This window comes from Equus przewalskii, chromosome 19 (assembly GCF_037783145.1).
Source record: "Equus przewalskii isolate Varuska chromosome 19, EquPr2, whole genome shotgun sequence".
Lineage (NCBI taxonomy): Eukaryota > Metazoa > Chordata > Mammalia > Perissodactyla > Equidae > Equus > Equus przewalskii.
The window spans coordinates 52,811,503-52,835,658 of NC_091849.1; the positions used below are offsets into that span (position 1 = coordinate 52,811,503).

General features: G+C 35.6%; 1 protein-coding gene across 1 annotated transcript in view; it reads left to right on the top strand.

The window, feature by feature from the left end:
• The first annotated feature begins 20,524 nt into the window (after positions 1-20,524).
• Positions 20,525-24,156, top strand: part of GFRAL (GDNF family receptor alpha like) — a 51,053-nt gene continuing 47,421 nt past the window's right edge. The window contains exon 1 of the mRNA XM_070584805.1: positions 20,525-20,663. Coding sequence (XP_070440906.1) covers positions 20,525-20,663 — 139 coding nt within the window. The remainder of the gene's footprint in view (positions 20,664-24,156) is intronic.

Consider the following 24,156-nt stretch of genomic DNA (forward strand, 5'->3'; position numbering starts at 1 on the left):
ATAGCTGATCTTTGAACATCCCAGGCACTCATCTATCTCAAGGCTTCGCACCTGCTCCTCCTCTGCCTAGAATCTCTCCACACTTATTCTGCTGTGTGTCTTGTCCCTTCACTTACTCCTCCTGAATAAAATAGTAATTCTTTGCCCTGCAAATCCAGCATTTCATATCTCTTTATTCTGCCTTATTTTTCTTCTTAGATTTACAGATACCTGTTGTAAATGGCATTTATTTTTATTTTTTATTTGTTTATGCCTGTATTCCCCAACTAGATTATAAATTCCATAAGGGCGGGAGCTACATCTCTTTTATTACCTGTCTCTAAAGCAAGAGGTGTGTCTGCAATGTAGTCAGTGCTCTGTAAGTATATGTTGAATAAATGAATGAATATTAGACTAAATGAAGTTCAAAATACCCCGTAATAGAATACTAGGTAGGCATAAACATGACAGTTTTGATATTCATATGTGGACATGGAAGGGGGTTTTTGGTGCATTGTTAAGGGGACAAACCAAATTATAGAATAGTATGTAGAGAATAACCTTAAAATATATATGGTTTATGTTTATAAATATGCCTAGAAAATTTTTGAAAGTTGTAAATGTAATCTTATCATTTATCTCTGGGAGAGAAATTATGTATTTTTATTTTCTTATTTATAAATTTCTGCATTTTTAACAATGATTGTAAGTTAACTTGTATAATTACAAAGACAACTGAGTAATTTCCACAGACATTACTGAGTAATTTCCACATGCAAAAGAAAGCACTACATGGACAAAGTGTTCATTTTATGCACTACTCATGGAATTTGAGTTATTTGGATTTCTGTTTTAACATTTAGAGCTTGGAAAGCCTGATTTTTTAAAAAAATTTATTAATATCTTAAATCCAAGAACTGAATGAAGAATTTTAATGAAAATAATCAGCTGAAAACTCAGAATAGATACTTTCACTATCTTTATTCACATTATTCTCATCTATAATTTATGAATAATCCTGTGTTATTGATGCTTTGAAAAATGGCGTATAGGGTACATATGTATGTATGTATGTAAAATACCTAAGAAGTATAACCAAATATTTACATTAGTTACCCACAAGTAGCAGGATCATTGTGATTTTTTTCTTGATATTTGTGGTCATAAAAATACAACAGATGCTATTAACATTTTAATGTATAAATGTATATACAAATATGATAACAATGATGCTTTAAAAACAATACATAAATATAAGTAAAACCATTTAAAGAGAATACACCAAAAGGTAAATAGTGGATACCTCTTGATGATGTAAGTATAAATATTTTCATTTGTTGTTTTTCAAATGCTATACATAATTACCAAGTATTTTCCAACGGAAAAAAAATTACCTTGAAAAGAAAAAGAAGGTAATTTAAACAGCATAAATCTGTTTCCAGTAGCTTTAATAACATAAAAATGCTATGTCCCTGTATGTTGTTGTTGGACATCTCTCCTATGGGATGTTCAGAGCCTTTCTTCAATACTTCCCTGGGAGAATTGCTCTTACAAAAATCGTCCAGTCTGTAATTCAGCAGAAAGCATCTCCTACCCCAATCATTAATCTCTCTTGGGGACAATGTCTGTGGCATGGATGACCTCATTTCAAAGGCTCATATATCCTATAATAAAAGGGAGAAAATATATTAAATTTAAATATAAATGTATGATAAATGATTATCTGGTCACAAGTTGTCCTTTCTCCATCTAATAATAAATTTGCTGAATCAGCAGACAAATGACATTGTCCCACCATGATGTTTAGAATGTGCAATATACTCTACTATCAATGAAATGAGAAGTAGAGAGTGGATACAGAGTTAGGAAAAAGAAATCTAAAGGATATTTGTCAAAACTTGGATTGTTTTTTCAGAGGTGTCGCAAATTCCTGAAAATCAGACCCAAATAATAGAAGTTCTAGAACAGTTCAAAGCTAGATACAGAGCTACTGTTTTCAGATAGGAATATTAGTTGCTTTATAAACAAAACCTTCCATAGCATATATTTGACCCTTCTGATTAGCCCAGTTGTAAGTGATGTTCTACTATAAGAAGTTTTGTTATTTGTGTCAAAGCAAAAGATATTATTAGTACATTAAAGTTACAATGTTTCCCAAGAGCTTGGAAGAAAGATTATCTACCAAAACAAACTCTGAAATCAACAAAACACAGTCATGGAGAAATGTCCAGTTTTAGCTGAAAGAAGTAGCACTTAAGCAGATCAGACTGCTCTGATTGGGTAGATTGATTTACCCAAAGAAAGACTATAGCAGATACTCCATTATTATAAAGAGTGATTTGTGGGGACAATCTTACGCTGATGCCATTGAATATTCAGATTATATAGAATTAATTATAGTATTAATTCCCCTTAATCTAAATCTTTCATCTGCCAATTTTGCCCTGTTGGCATGCCTACATGAAGTAAACATACTGGCCAGGAGTTAGATTTCTTTTTAGGAATAAATAAATTGGCAATGTGATTAATTCTTTCCTTTCTATGATCTTTTTTAATGTTACTGAAGTCCCAAAGGATGAATCCTTTCTTGATCCTAATAGATTGAGAGCCAGACCTTGTACAACAGTAATCCCACAAGGCAACACTATCTTGTGGAGCTGTTTTGACCATCTTGGAGACAGCCAGCCTATCTTCTCTGGTGACACATGGACCATAGGAACTGTTGTTTCATTCTAATGTTTAACTTCTTCAATGAATGGAATTATATTGTATAGAGAGCATTGAATTATGAGTCAAGTGCCTAATAAATGACAGCAACCAACACCAAGTCACACAAGCCAGAAACATGGACTTCTCCTCCTCCTCATCCCCTCCTCCATCTCAAATGGTCACAAGATCCTGTACATTTCAAATCCTTAAAGATCTTGGATCTATCATCTCCTCTCCATTTTTGTTTCCTCTTAGCTCGGCCATTTCCGTGTCTCTCCTAAACTAGTGAAATAGACTCATAACGGGATTATCCTTGCTTCCAAACCATAGTCCATGGCATTGCTCAAGCAGTTTTTCAAAATACCAACTTGATTGCTTCTTGTTTAAAACTCATCAAGAGCTTCCCTTTTCTCTTTGGATAAACTCCAGTCTCCTTGGAAAGGAATAAAAGGTTGCCCATAATCTGGTCATTTATCTCTTCCCCCCTACCCAAGGTGAATTTCATACGTATTAGTCTCTCTGAAATCCCCAGAACGTATTTCAGGGTCGTGTCTCTACGCTGTTTCTAGTTTCTCCTAATCCTGACTGCCCTGTCCCCCGACTCATGGCCACCTCCCATGAGTTAGTGAGGAGACCAGTGAGGAGTTCATGGCGAGATGATTAAGTACACCATCATGTTGACCTGATTTTTCTTTTCTAGTGAGGCCATCCAATAAAAGACAGTGAGAGTCTCTTATTTCTCCCCAAAATACAGTATCATATCTTCCTTTATTACTAAGTATTTTGGAAGCTTGTTTATAGACCTTATAGTCAAGAAGGTCATCACCAGATATATATATTCTTTCCACAGCTGTCAATTTTAGGTTGACTCTAAATCTGAGGATGATCAGATTTTACTTCTCTCCTCCAGATTCTGAGCATCTTACAAAATTTTAAACAGACAAATATAGGGGCAATGGAGAATTGGTTGGGGGGAAGCAAAATGTCATTAAATACAAAACAGTTGCCTTATGTTCCAAAAAGAAATGTTTTCTAATATATAGATGTTTCACTGATTTGCTGTTTTTATTTTTTCAACAATTTTTTCTTTCTTTGTTTATATGTCCTTTCATCCCCACCCTATTATCTGTGAAACTAGGGACCATGCCTCATTTTTGTTTTTGCACAGAGCCTTGGACATAGTAGACATTTAGTAAATGTTTGTTGAATAAAATCCGAGTGTTTTTGATCAATGTCAAGGTGCGATCTCTATGCATTTCATTTAACTGTTACGAGGATGGATTTTTTGTATGAAAAAACAAATTTTTTAAGAAACCATTAAATGAGAGCAGTGAATTTTGAATGGAAGTTCTGGAAACTTTGGCTTCTCCGTGGCAGCTCTGGAGGATACTGGCAGAGGCCAATGAACGGAGCTTGAATCTTCCCACCCAAATTTCGACCAGTGACTCTACTCTCTTCTGTTTCATTTATTTATTGCTAGCATTTTATTTGAAACATAAGCTATATTTTAAAATCACACACCCATTATCATTGTAAACTACTGAAACTGACATTTTATCATTTCCTCTCACCTCTAGAATGTTCTGATTCAATAGCTGGTTTCCATTTGAGTAATTAATCGAGGTGAAAATATTGTTTTTGTTGATATTAGATTAAGTTTTATTAGTCTAGGGTGTCTATAAATGTGCTTAGGGCAGACGTGTGTTCTACTTTTACTAAACTCTAAATGAAATTCAGTATATCTTGTGCTGTCTTAGAAAGTACAGATTTTTTTTTATGTGACATGGCACCTATGAAAAGTATCTCAAATTAACATTTATGGTCATCACATCACTGAAATTACAGTATTATTAGACTCACCTGGATCTTGATATTTACTCCCTTAAGAAGTGCATATATACATATATATGCTTCTTTCTCATAAATTTGTTTTTAAAACTATTTAGATAAATATATTTTAATATGATTAATTTCCTTGTAATCCTTTTTTTTTTTTAAAGAATATTGTGCTTTTAACAATATTTTAAGGAGAAGGGTCTATGGAGAAAGACTGATGGCACAACAAAATGCCCCAAATCCCCTGCTTTAGATGGTGACACAGCTGGTAGTTGTTGTTTTGGGCTAAGCAGGTATATGACCACAGATGCTTTCTATTAGATGTTTCCTCTTAAGTAAGTACCTGCAAGAGATAGCCCTCAGCAGTTGCACCTCTTTGGCAAAGATTAGCACCATTCACCCTGTGTCTTACATCAGGTTCTGTGTGTCACTGCGTTCTGGAAAGTCGAACTGTGTCACCTCCCTTGAACAGGAAATTATGTTTTGGTATTCTTTTTCTTTGTTTCATCAGTTTATTTTTCTTGTGGTAGCCCTACATAAATTCAGCATTTAGATGCTTTACTAAGTTTTTTTTCACCTGCTCAAGATCCCTTCACATGCTTCTTCCAATATCGTGATTTTCCTTGATGATGCACCCCTACCCCCTTCCACCATCAGTTCCTGTGGTTGGAATAGGACCAACACCGCCTGCATCTATGATGCTGGGCACCATGCAGGATCAGCTCTGCTTGGCAATATTGGTAGGCACAGGAAACATCTAGAACTGACGTGACTGAATTCTGGAATTTTAATAGGTAAAGAGTCACCATTCCCACTCTAGTTCTAAGAGAGAGCGATGCATGCCAAGTACTTGCCAACCATCTTCCCAACGAGAGGAAAGAAGCTGCCTGAGAATGGAGCTGATCCAGAAGGAAGCAGCTAAGAGACAGGAGGGGAAAAACCCTCAAGTCCTGAACACAAGGTTTAAAACATGCCTGAAATCACTTCTACCCTAGACTCTTCAACTATGGGAGCCTGTTGGAGGAGGCCCTCGAGAGGATGCGACCACTGGTTGACCCAAGAGCTGGACCCAGGCAACTGAAGGCTCCTCACCCCATGTTCTGTCCACCATTCCTAGAGTGGGAGCCATTTCAAGCACACAGCCTTGAGAGAGCCACGTGTTGTTGAGACCATCTGGACGGTATACCGGACTGAACCCAATTTAGACGTCTATATAAACTTTCAAGGTTTACTCATCATGTGGCCGCCCAAGACAAGTCTCATCATAGGTAAGTCCCTTTGCTTATTAAACCTCCTACCTACAGGTCTGGAGAGGTGTGCCTCTTTCTTTGGTCTCTCCTTGCCCTTCCTGTACAGGGGGCAGTTTGCAAATGACCAGAGCCACTGAATTTCTCCCTAACCTAAACCAGTTTTAGTTGGCTTATATCAAAAAGAACAAGTATCTTGATAAAATTTATAATACAAGTTTGGTGACTCAGTGCCTTTAAAAGGAAGTAATTGATTACTTTTATCACATTATAATTCTTTTGTTAGACAATTAAGTCAGTGTGTGCAATATAACTGGTGTTTGTTGTTTTCTGTGATATAAACCCCATATACATACTTAATACTTATAGCAACCATGGATACAATCAGCCCGTTTTACAGAGGAGCAAAATAAATAACTTCCAACATAAAGTCAATTACCTAGTGTTATTTCCGTTTCTTGGACTCCAAAGTCTGTGTTTTTTTCTGCTATGTATTCAGAAAGCAAAATACAACTTCTCTTCTACTGTAAAATAAGCACTGACAATGGCAATCAACAGCTCTCTCACTGTGTAACTGTGCACACACAAATGCTCCTCTCTCATCTAAAGATATCTAAAGATAGTTATCTACACATACCTTTTCCTAATTTCTTTCCAAAGCCGCATTCTATGTTTCCTAAGCATCCATTACAGAAAGCTCTCAGGTGATTTAAAAGCAGAAGCTGCACAATGCCCCAAGGGAGAGGACATGCTCTTGGTTCTTTTGAGTACATTTTTTTGAGCACATTCAAAGGTGAGATAAATAATGCCTGTCTGGTCTGTTCAGGCTTCTGTAAAAAAATACGGCAAACGGGGTGGCTTACAAACAACCAGCATTTATTTCTCACAATTCTGGAGAAATGGAAGTCCGATATCAAGGCACCAGTGTGCTCATGTCCCCCTGAGGGCCCTCGTCCTTGTTCATAACTGGGGCCTTCTCACCGTGTCCTCACAAGGTGGAAGGAGCAAGAGATCTCTCTGGAGCTTCTTTTTTAAGGCACTATTCCCATTCATGAGGGTTTCACCCTCAGGATTTAAGCACCTCCCAAAGGCTCTAATACCATCACCTTTGGGGGTTAGGATTTCAACATGTGAATTTTGGGGGGAGACACAAATATTCGGACCACAGCAATGCCTCTCATTGAAGCTGGGAGAAGAATAGTTGTCAAGTGATGAACACAAGTGACTGATTACCTTTCCAGTGGAGCAGGGAATTCCTGCATCTCCACGAGGAGTCATTTCTTACACTGTCACTGTATTTGGAGGGTTCAAGGAGCTGTAGCTGAAGCAGCACAACTTCAAGCACACTGGGATTTGTGGCACACGTAGAGGGCATTTCTTGTTTGGGAAGATGAAGTAAAAACACCAGTTTGATTCTAGTGGAACTTGAATTCCCTATACATTTTCCTGGGCTGCTTATGCCTTTTCTCCCTTTCCGTTTTCTCACATGACATAAAACTGCTTTAATGAAGCTAATTAATTTAGTGGAAACTGAACACGTTCGAGTGTCTAGGAAAATTGGGGGTTATACTTGGGAGGCTTTTACTCGGTTTAGTGTTCTAGTTGAAGGAGGAAAAAACCCTTTCCATGAGTGTGCAGAGTATGTATCATTTCTCTTAGCATCTGGCTTGAGGGCTTTCCTGGAAGCATAATATCTGACATCAGTACACTCAGAAGAAAATAATTGAATTTGGACATAATTAGGAAAGTTCACAGCTCAGGAAAGATTGGTGAGGAAATGGTGAGATAGCAAGCTGACTTGAATCACTAATGCTCTTAGGAAGCGAGCGCAGAAGCTGAAGCTTTGTTCTGGACCGTTACTGTTAACAAGGTGGGTGGAGTAGATGCATCTGCCATTCTTCCAGGTGAACGGGCCCAAGTTGTCCAGCATGATAGTCTTCATCTTCCTTGGTAAGTGACTTATGATTTTGGTTTATCCGAGTTCGTTACACCAATTCTTTGTGAACCGAAGGGTGTCCCATCCAACTTAACTGTCAATTAAGCTAACAGGGGCTTATAATATAAAGTATCAGTTACAAATTTATACTTTAACATAGTTTATTCCTTTTGCAAAAACGTACACTTGCTTTAACTCATTTGTAACTCTATAGAAAATGTACAATGAGAGAATTGTTTTAATCACTCAGGTTGCTTCTGTTGTATTGTATAGAATAACACGGTTACTTTGAGGTATTTATTAGGATTTGTGGAATTCACATATATACTAGAGCTTTTTTGAAATGAAACCTTCCAGTATCTATTTACAAGTTATAAGATGACAAATTTCGAATTATCTATTTTTCTTTGAAGTTAAATTTAAGTGAGATTAATTTAAACCATTCAGTTCCCCTAATTTTAAGGTGTTAATATTTACTAAGTAGGAGTCATCTAGTAGAGCAAAACAATACCACATAAAATGCTTCATTTTTCAGTTTTTTTGTGACCTTGAGATAAACTATGGACTTATCCCTCTTGTTTTGGGTTATGAATATATTGTAAGATGTTGGTGAAAAAGAATTTCTTTATACTTAAAGTAGAATCCATGAATATCTACTTGCTATATACCTTATTGAAAAAGCTATTATATTTTCTTTGGTATTTAGTAGAATCTATAAATTGAATTCAGGAAAAGAGATAGTTATGATTGTAGGTGAATATTAATAATCCACTAGTTAAAACAAAGCCAGTATATTTTCTGCTAACTCTACACTAATAGATATTGATGAATACAGGCATAAGGGTGGCAAGAAAACAAAGAAGGTTATTTCAAATTATGTTGAACACAAAAGGAAAGTCAAAATAAATCTAACCAGAGAAAATTAAGACAAGAATGAAAGGAGTCTTTCATGTATTTTCAGTTTTCCTTTGGTTTAAATAATAGCAATTCAGTGTTCCAAAATTTTGCTCCTTGTATTTATTTTTAATAATATTTCCTTATTTCTTTCTTTATTATGATCTAGGAGACTTTGATTTTTGTAGATCAGGGAGCAATATAACAGAATACACAAAATATATTACAAAGTCATTATGGCCCCACTTGAAAAGGCAATGATGGCCTCTGGTTTTCATCTTTCACTTCCAAATTAACCTTGACACTAGGTTGCATAAAGGAGGGAAACTATTTCTAACACTGTTAGAGTTCAAATTATGCTGTTTCATAGGTTGAACCAGTATTTTCACATAGTGTGTTCTTCAGAATACTTGTTCAACATCATCTAAATAGGTCTTGTGACGCAGGAAAGTTCCATAGCAAAGAAAGTGGGACATAGTGAATTTTTAAAACAGAACATTTAATATCTTAATGAGCCTTATTCATCTTAAAAAGGGTGATATAATGTGTAACACTCTTCTTATTTATTTTAAAATTGAACTTGTTTTTCACTGAGCATTTCAAGAGAATCCTTGAAAATTCCTGTGTTAAATACATAGCCACAAACGATACTCAGAATGGATAAGACTTTGGAAAGCTAAAGGTATTTTGATTCCAGTGGGCCAAATCATGAAGATGGTTTTTCTAGTTGATTCAGCATTTTATCTGAGTGGATGGTGTGGAAAATCTTGTAAAATCAAGTCAATTATTGAACCCCAAATTTTAAATACAAAAGAAAATGAAATCGATTTGGGAAAGATAACATGTAAATGATCATTACACTCAGGTACCAATGAGGTTTTGATGATGTATCCAGGAGACCATCACCTATAAATTTCCTGAGGGAGCTATTTGTAAGATACAATGATTGATGTCAAATAAAATTCCAGTTTCTTATGAGTTTTGTTTCTGACATAACATCCCTCCTTCAGGGTCTCTGGTAAGCTGGATTCAAACAAATAAACTTGGGCCAGAATCGAAGGGGCTCCCTTTCTCTTCCTCTGGGCTTGCCAACCCAGGTCAGGATCTTGGCCAGATGAGGTTGTCCATGAACGTGTGACAAAACAGAAAGCTGATGTGTCAATTTCCACTCCAGCCCTCAACAAGAAAAACGTGACCGAGCCACACTCGTGGGCCTAATCTCCAAATGCAGTGACCCAGCACGTAGTGCATACGACCCAGTCAGTTGTCGTGGATTCTCCTTAGGAGAAGAGGTTTGGAAAGAGGTAAGATAAACAAAAGATTTCAAGGCTTTACTTGAAGCCCATAACTCCATATTGTCACAAGTGATTCAAAATTAATATCATCCTTCCAAAAAATTCAAGTAAGTTTGTTCTCCTTAAGACATAGCTTGAGGTCTCTTGATTATAGTTACTATGCTGTCTCTATAACTCAGTTGTAATTCCCATATTTTTCTATGGGTTAAGCAAGTTTCAGTTTGCCTGCTTGCAGAATCAACTTGAGTAATTTGTCAAATATACTAAATTAACATTGCTACTTTCTTCATATTTTTAGAAAATATACTAAAACCTTTTCTCTTCTACCCAAAATAACTTGTAAATATCTGGAAGGTATTGTTTTTATTGAATATTATCAGTTATTTATGTATAGCTCATCTATAAACAACTATTCAAGATGGCGTAAGTCAACATACCATATCTATAATGCATCATTGTGTTTAATGATAGGAATACAGTTATGAATTACCCCTAATCCCTTCTCAGTAAAACCCCAGGACCCTGCGGTAGAGACGTGCACATAAATACACACTTTCATTACAGAATAGTAAATGCTATAGTTGGGGAAGTACCAAGATTGTAGTGAAACAGATGAGGGATGTTAAATTCAGTTTAGATGTAGGAAAAGAGATTATTGAATTCAGGGGAGGTTTCCATAGAATAGGTAATTATTGTGTTGAGTCTTAAAAGACAAGAAAAGGTTATTCCCAGAGGAAAAAGGAAAGGAGTGCCTATACAGTAAATGCTACTAGTGACTATACAGTAAAGCCTCCAAGGTACAAGACAGCATGGAGCATTTGGGAAGCTATAAATTCTTGAGGACCTTTGGATTGCACAGGATGAAGAATATGAGTCACATCATATTCTGCGAGACGCTGTGAGGAATCATTCAAAGGATGAAGCAGAGAAACAACAGGACTAGAATGGTGCATTAGGCAGTTTAGGGACTGTAAAGAATCTGTCTGAATAAGGAAACTGGAGGTAGACTGACCAACTATGCAAGAATGGATATGGGACAGCGAAGTTGAGGATGGACAAGGAGTGTATTGTGAATCCAAGTTTGGGTGTCTATGTGAATAGTAGAATTACTGATGACGTAGAATGGTCAACTAGGGACTGGTGACAATGAGGACAATACTGAAGATATTAGTTGGAAGAGTATCTGAAACATTTAGGTGGAGGTAATAGTTAGCATCCATAACTAGAATAATGGGAAATAATAGGATTAAATCATACGTTTGAGAATCATTAGTCTAGAGATTTCAGTTAAAACCATGAGAGTACATGGAATTGCCCATAGAAAATGTAAAAATTAGAATGGGAAAAGTCTGAGGACAGAACGTAAGCTAAAAATATACTTTAACAGCAGAGTAAGACGATTCTGGATAGGATCTAGCTATGGTCAGAAAGTATCAAGTGGATAAGCATCAAGAAAACTAGAAGAGAGTGTTGCCAAAGGAAGAGAATTTCAAGAACAAAATGACATCAAAATACCCAATGATAAAAGTAGGCAAGATGAAGTCTTAAACTATTAAATTTGATGTTATGGAGATGAATAGGACATTTTTAAGAGCAATTTCAATGGAGCAATAGTCATAAAAATAAATTACAAGTTGAGGAATGAATAGGCAGTAAAAAAAGAGAGAGCAAATATAAATTCTTCAATTAAGAATCTTATGGAGTCTGCCCCGTGGCCAAGTGGTTACGTTCGAGTGCTCTGTTTGGCAGCCCAGGGTTTCGCCGGTTCACATCCTGGGTATGGACATGGCACCACTCATCAGGCCATGCAGAGGTGGCATCCCACACAGCTCAACCAGAGGCCCTCACAACTAGAATATACAATATGTACTGAGAGGCTTTGGGGAGAAGAAGAAGAAGAAGAAGAAGGAAGAAGAAGGAAGAAGAAGAAAAGATTGGCAACAGATATTAGTTCTTAAATAGGAGGGCCTACCCAGTGGCATAGAGGTTAAGTTTGTGCCCTCTGCTTTGGCGGCCCGGGGTTCACTGGTTCAGATCCTGGGTGCGGACCTATGCACCATTTATCAAACTGCACTGTGGCGGGCATCCCACCTATAAATTGGAGGAAGATAGGCACAGATGTTAGCTCAGGGCCAATCTTCCTCAGCAAAAAGAGGAGGATTGATGGTGGGTGTTAGCTCAGGGCTAATCTTCCTCAGAAAAAAAGAATAAAGAATCTCATATAGGAGGAATATAGATCTATAGCTAGACGCTCAGTTAAGATCTATTCCAGTTTTATAAAAATTTTATCACATTTTATTTTTCATAATTCTGCTCTTTATCATTAATAACTTAGATTTGAGATAAATAATTGCCATACTGTAATATTGCAAATTTGTTGCTGTTTTTGTTGTTTTGTTACTGTTGTTATTCAAGTTCTGGGGCTGTGCTTGGAAAAGGAATCCACTTCCCAAACCACTGATTGCAGATATTTAAGAGAGCAGTGCCTAAGTGATGCAAATGGATGTAAACATGCATGGAGAATAATCGAAGATGCCTGCAATGTTTCAGGTAAAACAAGGTCTTTAAAGTAAACTCAAATGATTTAAAATTTTTTTTTAATCTTATTGAGGTCATAATAGTTTATAACATTGTGAAATTTCAGTTGTACACTATTATTTGTCAGTCTCCATATATATGTGCCCCTTTACCTCTCATTCACACTCCCCAACCACCTTCCTCTCTGGTAACCACTAATCTGTTCTCTTTGTCCATGTGTTTATCTTACACATATGAGTGACATCATACAGTGTTTGTTTATCTTTCTCTATCTGGTTTATTTCACTTAACATAATACCCTCAACGTCCATCCATGTTGCTGCAAATGGGATGATTTTGTCTTTTTTATGGCTGAGTAGTATTCCATTGTATATATACACCACATCTTCTTTATCCATTCATGACTTCTCAGGCACTTGGGTTGCTTCTGCATCTTGGCTATTGTGAATAATGCTGCAATGAACATAGGGGTGCATAGGTCTCTTTTAATTGTTGATTTCAAGTTCTTGCATAAATATCCAGTAGTGGGATAGCTGGGTCCTATGGTATTTCTATTTTTAATTTCTTGAGAAATTTCCTTACTGTTTTCCATAGTGGCTGCACCAGTTTGCATTCCTACCAGCAGTGTATGAGGGTTTCCTTTTCTTCACATCCTCACCAACATTTGTTGTTTTTTGTTTTGGTAATTATAGCCATTCTAACAGGTGTAAGGTGATATCTCATCACAGTTTTGATTTGCACTTCCCTAATGATTACTGATGTTGAACATCTTTTCATGTGCCTGTTGGCCATCTGGATATCTTCTTTGGAAAAGTGTGTGTTCATATCCTCTGCCCAGTTTTTGATTGGGTTGTTTGATTTTTTGTTGTTGAGTTGTATGAGATCATTATATATTTTGGAGGTTAAACTTTTATCAAATATATAATTTGCAAATACTTTCTTCCATTTGGTGGGTTATCTTTTCATTTTTTTCCTGTTTTCCTTTGTGTTGCAGAAGCTCTTTAGTCTGATGAAGTCCTATGTATCTATTTTTTCTTTTGTTTCCCTTGCCCAAGTAGACATAGTATTCAAAAAGATCCTTCTAAGACTGATGTCAAAGAGTGTACTGCTTATACTTTCTTCTAGAGGTTTTATGGTTTCACATCTTGCTTTCAAGTCTTTAATCCATTTGGAGTTAATTCTTGTGTATGGTGAAAGATAATGGTCTACTTTCATTCTTTTGCATGTGGCTGTCCAGTTTTCCCAACACCGTTTATTGAAGAGACTTTCCTTTCTTCATTGTATGTTCTTAGCTCCTTTGTCAAAGATTAGCTGTCCACAGATGTGTGGTTTTATTTCTGGGCTTTCTATTCTGTTCCATTGATCTGTGTGTCTACTTTTGTACCAGTACCATGTTGTTTTGATCACTCTAGCTTTGCAGCATATTTTGAAGCCAGGGATTGTGATGTCCCCAGCTTTGCTCTTTTTATCTCAGGATAGCTTTAGCTATTCAGAGTCTTTTGTTGCCCCATGTGAGTTTTAGGATTCTTTGTTCTATGTCCGTGAAGAAAGTCATTGGGATTCTGACACGGATTGCTTTCAATGTGTAGATTGCTTTAGATAGTATGGACATTTTACCTACATTTATTCTTCCAATCCATGTGCATGGAATATCAGTCCATTTGTTTATGTCATCAGCAATTTCTTTCAATAACATCTTAGAGTTTTCACTGTAAAGGTCTTTCACATCCTTGGATAACTTTATTCCTAGATATTTTATTCGTTTTGTTGTGCTTGTAAATGGGATTATCTTCTTGAGTTCTCTTTCTGTTACTTTGTTATTAGAATATAGAAATGCAACTGATTTTCATAAGTTGATCTTGTACCCTGCAACTTTGCTGTAGTTGTTGATTATTTCTAATAGTTTTCCAATGGATTTTTTAGAGTTTTTTATATATAAAATCATGTTGTCTGCAAACAGCAACAGTTTCATTTCTACATTGCCAATTTGGATACCTCTTATTTATTTTTCTTGCCTAATTGTTCTGGCCAAAACCTCCAATATTATGTTGAATAAGAGTGGTGAGAGCAGTCACCCTTGTCTTCTTCCTGTTCTTGGAGGGATGGCTTTCAGTTTTTCCCCATTGTGTATGATGTTGGCTCTAGGTTTGTCATATATAGCCTTTATTATGTTGAGGTACTTTCCCTCTATACCCATTTTACTGAGAGGTTTTTTTTTTTTAAATCATAAATGAATGTTGGATCTTGTCAAATGCTTTCTCTGCATATATTGAAATGATCATGTGATTTTTATTCCTTATTTTGTTAATGTGGTGTATCACATTGATTTGCAGATGTTGAACCATCCCTCCATCCCTGCTACAAATCCCACTTGATCATGGTGTATGATCCTTTTAATGTATTGCTATATTCGGTTTGCCAATATTTTGCTGAGGATTTTTGCATCTATGTTCATCAGCAATATTGGCCTGTAATTTTCCTTCTTTGTGCTGTCCTTGTCTAGCTTTGGGATCAGGGTGCTATTGGGCTCATAAAATGTGTTAGGAAGTGTTCTGTCTTCTTCAATTTGTTTGAAATAGTTTGAGAAGGATAGGTATTAAATCCTCTTTGAATGTTTGGTAGAATTCTCCAAAGAAGCCATCTGGTCATGGACATTTTTTTTTGCAGAGGTTTTTGATTACTGCTTCAATATCTTTACCCGTGATTGGTCTATTCAGATTCTCCATATCTTCTTGATTCAATTTTGGGAGGTTGTATGATTCTAGGAATTTATCCATTTCTTCTAGACTGTCCAATTTGTTGGCATGTAGTTTTTCATATTATTTCCTTTAAGTCCTTTGTGTGGTATCCATTGTAATTTCTCCTTTTTCATTTCTAATTTTATTTATTTGAGCCTTCTCTCTTTTTTTCTTGGTGAGCTTGGCTAAGGGTTTGTCAATTTTGTTTATCTTTTCAAAGAACCAGCTCTTAGTTTCATTAATCCTTCCTACTGTTTGTTTGCTTTCAATTTCATTTATCTCTGTCCTAATTTATATTATTTCCCTCTTTCTGCTGACTTTAGGCTTTGTTTCTTCTTTTTCTAGTTCTGTTAGGTGTAGTTTAAGATTGCTTATTTGAGATTGTTCCTATTTGTTAAAGTGGAACGGTATTGCCATGAATTTTCCTCTTAGGACCATTTTTGCTGCTTCTCATATGAGTTTGTATGATGTCTTTTCATTTTCGTTTGTCTCCAGGTATTTTGTGATTTCTCCTTTGATTTCTTCAATGATTCTTTGGTTGTTCAGTAGCATGTTGTTTAGTCTCCACATATTTCTCACTTTCCCAGCTTCTGTCTTGTAGTTGATTACTAGTTTCATAGTGTTATGGTCAGAAACGATGTTTGATATGATTTCAATCTTCTTAAATGTATTGAGGCTTGTCTTTTTTCCCAGCATATGGTCTATCTTTGTGAATGTTCTATGTGAACTTGAGAAGAATATGTATTCTGGCTTTTTTTGGATGGAGAGTCATATATGTATCTATGAAGTCCATCTGGTCATATTTTTGTTTAATTCCAATATATACTTGCTGACTTTCTGTCTCGATGATCTATCTATTGATATAAGTGGGGTATTGAGGTCCCCTGCTATTATTGTGTTGCTGTTAATTTCCCCTTTTAGGTCTGTTAATAGTTGCTTTATGTATTTTGGTGCTTCTATGTTAGGTGCATATATATTTATAAGAGTTATGTCCACTTGGTGGAGTGTCCCTTCTCTCGTTAAATACTGCCTTCTTTGTCTCTCATTGCGTTTTTTGTCTTGAAGTCTACCTTGTCTGAGAAAAGTATAGCAACACCTGTTTTTGTGTGTGTGTGTGCATGTGAGGAAGATTGTCCCTGAGCTAACAACACCTGTTGCCAATCTTCCTCTTTTTGCTTGAGGAAGATTGTCCCTGAGATAACATCTGTGCTAATCTTCCTCTATTTTCTGTATGTGGGATGCCACCACACCATGGCTTGATGAGCGCACACCTGCTTTCTTTTGTTTGCTGTTAACTTTGAGTGTCATCTTCCAACCCTTTGCTCTAAGACTGTGTTTGTCTGTAGAGCGGAAATGTGTTTCCTGGGGTCAGCATGTTGTTGTGTCTTGTTTTTCAATCCATCCAGCCACTCTGTGTCTTTTGGTTGGAGAATTCAATCCGGTTACATTTAGAGTGATTATTGATATATGAGGGCTTAGTGTTGTCATTTTATCACTTGTTTTCTGGTTCTGTATTTCCCTTTTATCTCATCCTATGTATTTCCAACTGCCAATTCAGTTTGGTGCTTCTTTATGATGGTTTTCTCTTTATTTATCATTTGTGTCTCTGTTCTGATTTTTTGTTTAGTGGTTACTGTGATGTTTGTATAAAAGATCTCATAGGTGAGATAGTCCATTTTCTGATAGCCTCTTATTTCAATAGACTAAGCATGTTCCATCCCTTCCTTTTCCCCATCTAAGTTGCTGTTGTCACAGCTTATTCCATTTTGTGTTCTGAGCTGGTGGTTAAAATGAAGTGATTATTGTTATTTTTGATATTTTCCTTCCCTTTATCTTTAATGTTATAATTAAGTCTTGGGTGATCTGTTCTGATAAAGAGCTGCAATTTTCTGATTTTATCTGTCTATGTATCTCCTTTCTCAAGGCTTTTAAACTCTTTCTTTTTCCTTTCAGGCATGAGGGCCTTCTCGATCATTTCATGTAGGGGGGTCTTGTGGTGATGAACTCCCTCAGCTTTTATTTATCTGGGAAATTTTTATTTCTCCACCTTATCTGAAGTATGTTTTCACTGGATAGAGTATTCTTGGCTGAAAGATTTTGTCTTTCAGAATTTTGAATGTGTCATTCAACTCTCTCCTAGGCTATAAATTTTCTCCTGAGAAATCCACTAAAATCCTCATAAGGGTTCCTTTTTAGGTTATTTTCTTCTGCCTTGCTGCCCTTAATGTTTTTTCTTTGTCATTGACTTGCCAGTTTTACTAACATATGTCTTAGAGAAGGTCTTTTTACATTGATGTAATTAAGAATTCTATTATTTTCATTTACTTGTCATTCCAACTTCTTCCCCAAGTTTGGGAAGAAGTCCTCAGCTATTATTTCTTTGAACAAGCTCTCTGCTCTTTTCTCCCTCTCTTCTCCTTCTGGAATACCTATAATCCTTATGTTGCATTTCCTAATTGAGTCAGATATTTCTCAGAGAATTTCTTCATTTCTTTTTCATCTTAGTTCTCTTTGCTTCTCCATCTGAAGTTTATCTATGTTTCTGTACCTCAAATTACTAATTCTGTCTTCCATAATATCAGCTCTGTTATATAAGGACTCCAGATCTTTCTTTATCTCATTCATGGTTTTTCATCTCCAACATTTCTGATTGTTTTTATTTTATAGTTTCAATCTGTTTTGTGAAGAATTCCCTCTGTTCATTAATTGTATTCCTGACTTCATTGAACTGTCTTTCTCAAATTTCTTGTAACTTGTTGAGTTTTTTTTTATGATAGCTATTTTGAATTCTCTGTCATTTAGATTGTCAGATTTCTGTGGCTTCAGGATTGATTTCTGGGTACTTGTCATTTTCCTTCTGATCTGGGATATTGGTATGTCTCTTCATGCTATATGATGGTGGGGACTTGTGCTATCACATGGTCGTAGTATCTGGTTGCAGACTCCACCTACTACCACTGAGGAGAGGAGCAGAAGCTGTGTGTTCTGAGCCCACTGTGATCCATGGCAGCTATGTCTGTCCTTTGGAAGCTGTGCTGACAGGGCCCATCTGTATTTGCCCACTGGCTGCCACTGCTTTACCCACGTAGGAATGCAGGTGCTCTGGCTGACCAGCCAAGTTGGTACACCAAGCAGGTGGGGGGGAGGGGTGCTTTCTTTTACATGTGCAATCCTGGCACTCCCACTATGCATTCACTATCTGTCCTCTTGGACTGCTCTGCTTGGTGATGATACCCCTGCAATTGCTTAGCCTCCTTGGTGTGCAGCTTCCCCACAGGCTGGGAGGCAACTCCAGAAGTGAAGACATTCCCATAGATGGCTGACCTCACCCTGCCTCCTCTCAGAGTTGCATGCTGGGTGCTGTGCACAGTCCCGTACCCTAGATCACTGCTCTTCAGGGAAGGAAAGGAGATCCCCTTACTTGCCTCCCGAGGAGTCTAGCACCTCCACCTTCAGATGTATGGCTGCATGGATCTCTCAGACATCTATTGTATTGTGTGTGTGTCCTCTTTTGATTTATGAACGTCCTTTTCATTTTTCCTTGTGGGCAAGAGACTAAGGGAAGAGCTAACTCCACGATGATGCTGATGTCACTCCAAATGGTTTCTTTTTATTGAGTTAAACTAGGATTTGATATTTTCTCTCACTAGCCTAGGAACTAAGATTATTTTGTTCTAAATACTTTCAAATACCTATCAAACTTGATATTCAAGGGATTCACCTTTAATTGCTTGTTAGTGAATTTAGTTACAAAAGGGTACTATTAGTTAATCAAGGGCCCTGACACATTGAGATTGAGGGCAGCTTTATGCAAGATTTCAGATTATTTTTTTACTTATCTCACCATGTATAATGCTACAATTGTATACATACTTCTCAGCAGCACGGCAACAATTTTTCAAATAAAATATTCTTTTGCTTATATGTTAATATATCAATGATAAAAATAGAAAGATATAATAAACTTTTCAAAAAATTGTATTCTAACATGTTGGCAAGTTTTATCATCCTGTATTATGAATAGTATAATACCATAAAAACCTGATAACTTTTCTGGAAGTTTCAGTAAGAGAAATCCAAAAATAAAAATAAAAATATGTTCTTCCATGACTCACTTTGTTTCTGCATTCATTTCAGGGTGAGTAAATTCTGTACTGCTCATGTCCTTGCCCATCTGCATGTGCTTCCTCTGTTTCCCAAAAGATATTAGGTGTGGTGTGTTGGGTTGAGAGGCAGCAACCTATAATTCTGACGATGCCAATGTTCACAATCTCCATCATCAGGGCTCCTGCCCAACTACATGATCTCAAAGAATGACACAGGAAGTGAGATTTCCTTCTCTTCTCTGTCCTTGAGGGAGTATATGGAATGTTCATACTCCAGAGAAAATTACAGCTCTCTAATCCCACATTCTTCTTACTGTTCAGGAAAAGAATTTCAGAGACATAATTTGCTCAAAGTAACACAATAATTTTAAGATGAGAATAGAGAACAATGACCCAAAAGATCTTTTATTTGTTTTGATGATGAAGCTCTTTGTTACGTTATGTAGTACAATTTAAGAAGTATTGTTAAAATATTGCATTCAGTGTGTCATGAATTATAGCCTATTTATTTCAGTATACAAATAGCAACTCATTTGTAGTGAATTGCAAGATTTGCATAATTATCCCATACATGAAGCTGAAATAGAAATATTCTCAAATACACAAATGAAATGAACTCAAGTAGTTTTATTCAGAAAAATGAATAAGAGAAAGTTGTTGGGTAGATGAATATGGCTTTTTAAATTAAGAAAGAAGATGAAATATTGGTAATTGTGAAAGACTCATTATTCAATAGTATTTATCAAGTGTTTTCTAAGTGTCAAGACCACTTTATTTCCCATGATAAATTTAGAGTTACCTGCACATCTCTTATTATAATGTTAGAATAACATGTAAAATCAAATAGCAGATTAAGACAAAATAACTAATAAAATAGCTAAACTGACAAAATGGCTAATATTCCAGAACATTCTGGTCACCTCATATAAAGGAAGCCTTGATTATTATTGAAAAGCAAAAGTTGGCATTCTAAGTGGAGATAAAGCTACTTTAAAATACAGAAAGTTTTACTCTAAATTTTTGAAAGTAAATATTGGAGAAAAAGACAGTAAAAGATAGATTTTTATTTGCTTAAAAAATCCCTTATATGGACATCTTACAGGAACCCCAGATAATCTTACTATAACAAAGAATTACTCAGATTAATGGGTTAAAAGCATTTTGGGCAGAGGGCTCAAAAACTCTATTCAGATTAATATCTGAGGTGTTAACTGTTTACCTGTGAAATCTAGGTAACACTCGCAAGATGAAGGATTCATCAAGGTGTAACGTGAGCATCCAGTCCTTTGTGGAAAGCAATGGCCAATTTAAAGATTGTCTCTGCGCTGATGACCTCTATTGTACTGTTAACAAATTGCTTGGAAAAAAACGCATCAATGAATCAGGTAATACATTGTTATATGGAATATTTACAGTCATGAAAAAGAAAAACACAATTTCAAAAGTAACCACATCTATGTAATTTGATTAATTCTCTTTTTGATAACAATTAATTCTTCATATAATTTAAGGTTCTATGAGCTGTAGATCTCAGTAAGTGCATGATATAGTTCTCTAATTGGTATCCACAATTTCAAGCTTCATTCAATTATAATCCATCAGAATATAGATTCACTCATTCAATGTGTATATTTGTGGGGCTCATTATGGTTTTGCACAAGACCTCAATGATAGAAGACAAGTAAGATATCATTTCTGTTGTTAAAGAACTCCAGGTCTCCTAAGAAAGACCTAAACATAACCACTTACCTAGAATTATAATTGCCTTTGGATAGGAGCATTTAATATGCATTTATTTACTGCCTACTCAAGGTGCCAGGCAAACGCTAAAGTAGTGGTAAGCAAAATAATCTGCATGTGCCTTGAGGGCACATAGATTTTCCAAGGGACATGTGAGATCAAATAGTTCTAGAGTGATCAATTTCCGGGTCCTTAATGTCCCTATGTACTCTCTCTGAAAAGCGGTCAGGTTGGAAATGCACCTGTTATCATAGAGTACTCACCTCTTCTTTCACAATCAACCTTCTCCCGCTTTATAGGAGTTAGGTTTAACTCTCATATATCTTGAATGGTCCCATTGTTGAACCCCTCCAATCATTTATGGTGAACTCATTTGGTAATTTTCTTTTTGTTCTTTTGAGGAAGATTACCTCTGAGATAATGTCCACTGCCAATCCTCCTCTTTTTGCTGAGGAAGATTGGCCATGAGCTAACATTTGTGCCCATCTTACTCTACCTTATATGTGGGATGCCTGCCACACATGGCTTCTTAAGCAGTGCATAGGTCCACACCTGGGATCTGAACCAGTGAACCCCAGGCTGCTGAAGCAGAGCATATGAACTTAACTGCTAAGCCACCAGGCTGGCCCCTCATTGGACAATTTTCTGTTATGTAAGTTTGCCTTTTCCAAAATTTCATATAAATGGAATTATGCAACATGCTGCCTTTCGAGCCTGATTTCTTTTATTTACCATAATGCATTTGAGATTCATCATTTTACGCATAAGTTCTGTTTTTTGAGGAGTAGTTTCCATTATATGGTTATATCACAGCTTGGCTATCCATTCTCCTTTGAAAGTTATTTGCATTATTTCCAGATTTTTAGAGATTATAAATAAAGCTGCCATAAATATTCACATACAAGATTTATATAAATGTAGGTTTTTATTTTTATTGGGTAAGAAATTATTGGGTCATATGGTAAAGTGTATGTTTAATTTATAAAAAGCTTTCATTCTGTATTTCAGATTTGATGTAATAATCAATGTATGAAAGTTCCAGTTGCTCAACATTCTCAGTAGCACTTGATTTTTTTTTTTTTTTTGGCTTTCTAATACATATTTAGTGATATCACACTGTGGTTTTAATTTGCACTTAAATAATAATAATGTTGAGCGTATCTTCATGTGCTTATGTGTCATCTCTTTATATTATTTGGTAAATTGTCTCCTCAAAATTTTCCCCATTTTTAAATTGAACTTTGGCGTTTTTCTTGAGTTTTAAGAGTTGTTTCTCTATATTGAATAGTATCTATCAGAATATGTGTTTTGTAGACTATATTTCCCAGTATATATCTTTCATTTTCTTAAGTGTCTTTCAAAAAACAGAATTTATCATTATTATTATTTTTATGGATCATGGCTTTAATGTTGCATTTAAGAAATTTTTACCCAACCCAAATTCACAAAGACTTTCTCATATGGTCTAGAAGTTGTGTAGTTTAGGTTTTACATTTAGGTCTTTGGTACATTTCAAGTTAATTTTTGCATATGGTGCAAGCAATGGGTGGTATTTGATTTTTTTCCATATGGATATCTGATGGTACCACTATATTTGCCGAAGAGACTATCAGTTTCACCTTTCTCAAAAATCATTTGGTTGTATATTAGTGGTTTTATTTCTAGACTTTCTTTTCTCTCCAATGATCTATATTTCTGTACTTCTGCCAATACTTTACAGTCTTACTGTAGCTTTATAGGATGTCTTGAAATCAAGCAGTGTAATTCTTTTAACTTTATTCTTTTTAAAAATTGTCTTAGTTATTCTCCTTCTTTGCTTTTCCATATGAATTTTACAATCAGCTTGTCATTGTCTACAAAAAATCCTGCTGGCATTTTGTTTCAACTTACATTGAAATGTAGATAAATTTGGGTAGATTGACATTTTCACTATAAGAGTTTTAAAATCCATGAACATGGTGCTTCTTTCCATTTAGTTAGGACTTCTTTGGTTTCTTTTATCATTATTTTATAGTTTTCAGTCAATAGTTATTGCAGACATTTTGTTAAGATTTATACAAATATACGTCACTTTTTTGATACTATGGAAAATGGTAATTTATTTTACATTTTAATTTCCAATTAATCCTATCTAGTATACAGAAATACAGTTGATATTTTATATGGACTTTATATCCTGTGACTTGCTCAACTCAATTATTAGTTCTAGTAATTTTCTTTTCCAGAATGTATAGGATTTTCTATGTGGACAACCTTTATCTGTGAATAGAGAGAATTTTATTTCTCCCTTTCTAATCTATAGGCTTTTATTTCTTTTCCTTGCTCTATCATTCTGAGTAGGACTTTCAGGATCATTGGGAGTGGCCATCCTTGCCTTTTTACCTATGTTAGGGGGAATGCATTCAGTTTTGCACCATAAAGAGTGAGTTTTCAGCAGTGCTTTCTTCGCAAATTCCCTTTATCAGGCTGAGGAAATTCCTTTTTATTTCTAGTTTGCTTAGAGCTTTTTATCAGGAATGGATAAATGGATGTTAAATTTTGCAAATGTTTTTTCTGCCTCTATTGAAATTATTATGTTTTTACTACTTTAGTTTTTTATATGGCAAATTTTATTGTTGATGTTTGAATGTGGGATCCAATCCTTCATTCCAAGGCTACATTCTGCTCAATCATGACGTATTACTAATTTTATATATTTCTGGATTTTCAATTTGCTAATTTTTTGTTGAGAGTTTTTAATCTATGTTCAAAAAGGATATTGGCATGTTGTTTTCTTTTTTATAATGTATTTGTCTGGTTTTGTGGCCTGGGTAATGCTGTTCTTTTAAAATGAGTTGGGGAGTATTTCTTCCTCTTCTTTATGCTAGAACAGTAAACAAATAATTGGCATTATTTCTTCCTTAAATGTTTGATTCAACTCACCAATGAAGATATCTGTGCCATTCTTCATCGGAAGATTTTAAATCTTCAATGTGTTTAATTGTTATGAAATTGTTCTGCTTGTTTATTTCTTCTTGAGTGAGCTTTGATAGTCTGTGTCTTTCAATAAACTTGCCCATTTGTTGGATTTATGCTGAATTTTTATTTTTAGAATTTCCATTTTATTCCTTCTTTTTGTTTCTATCTCTCTGCTAAGTT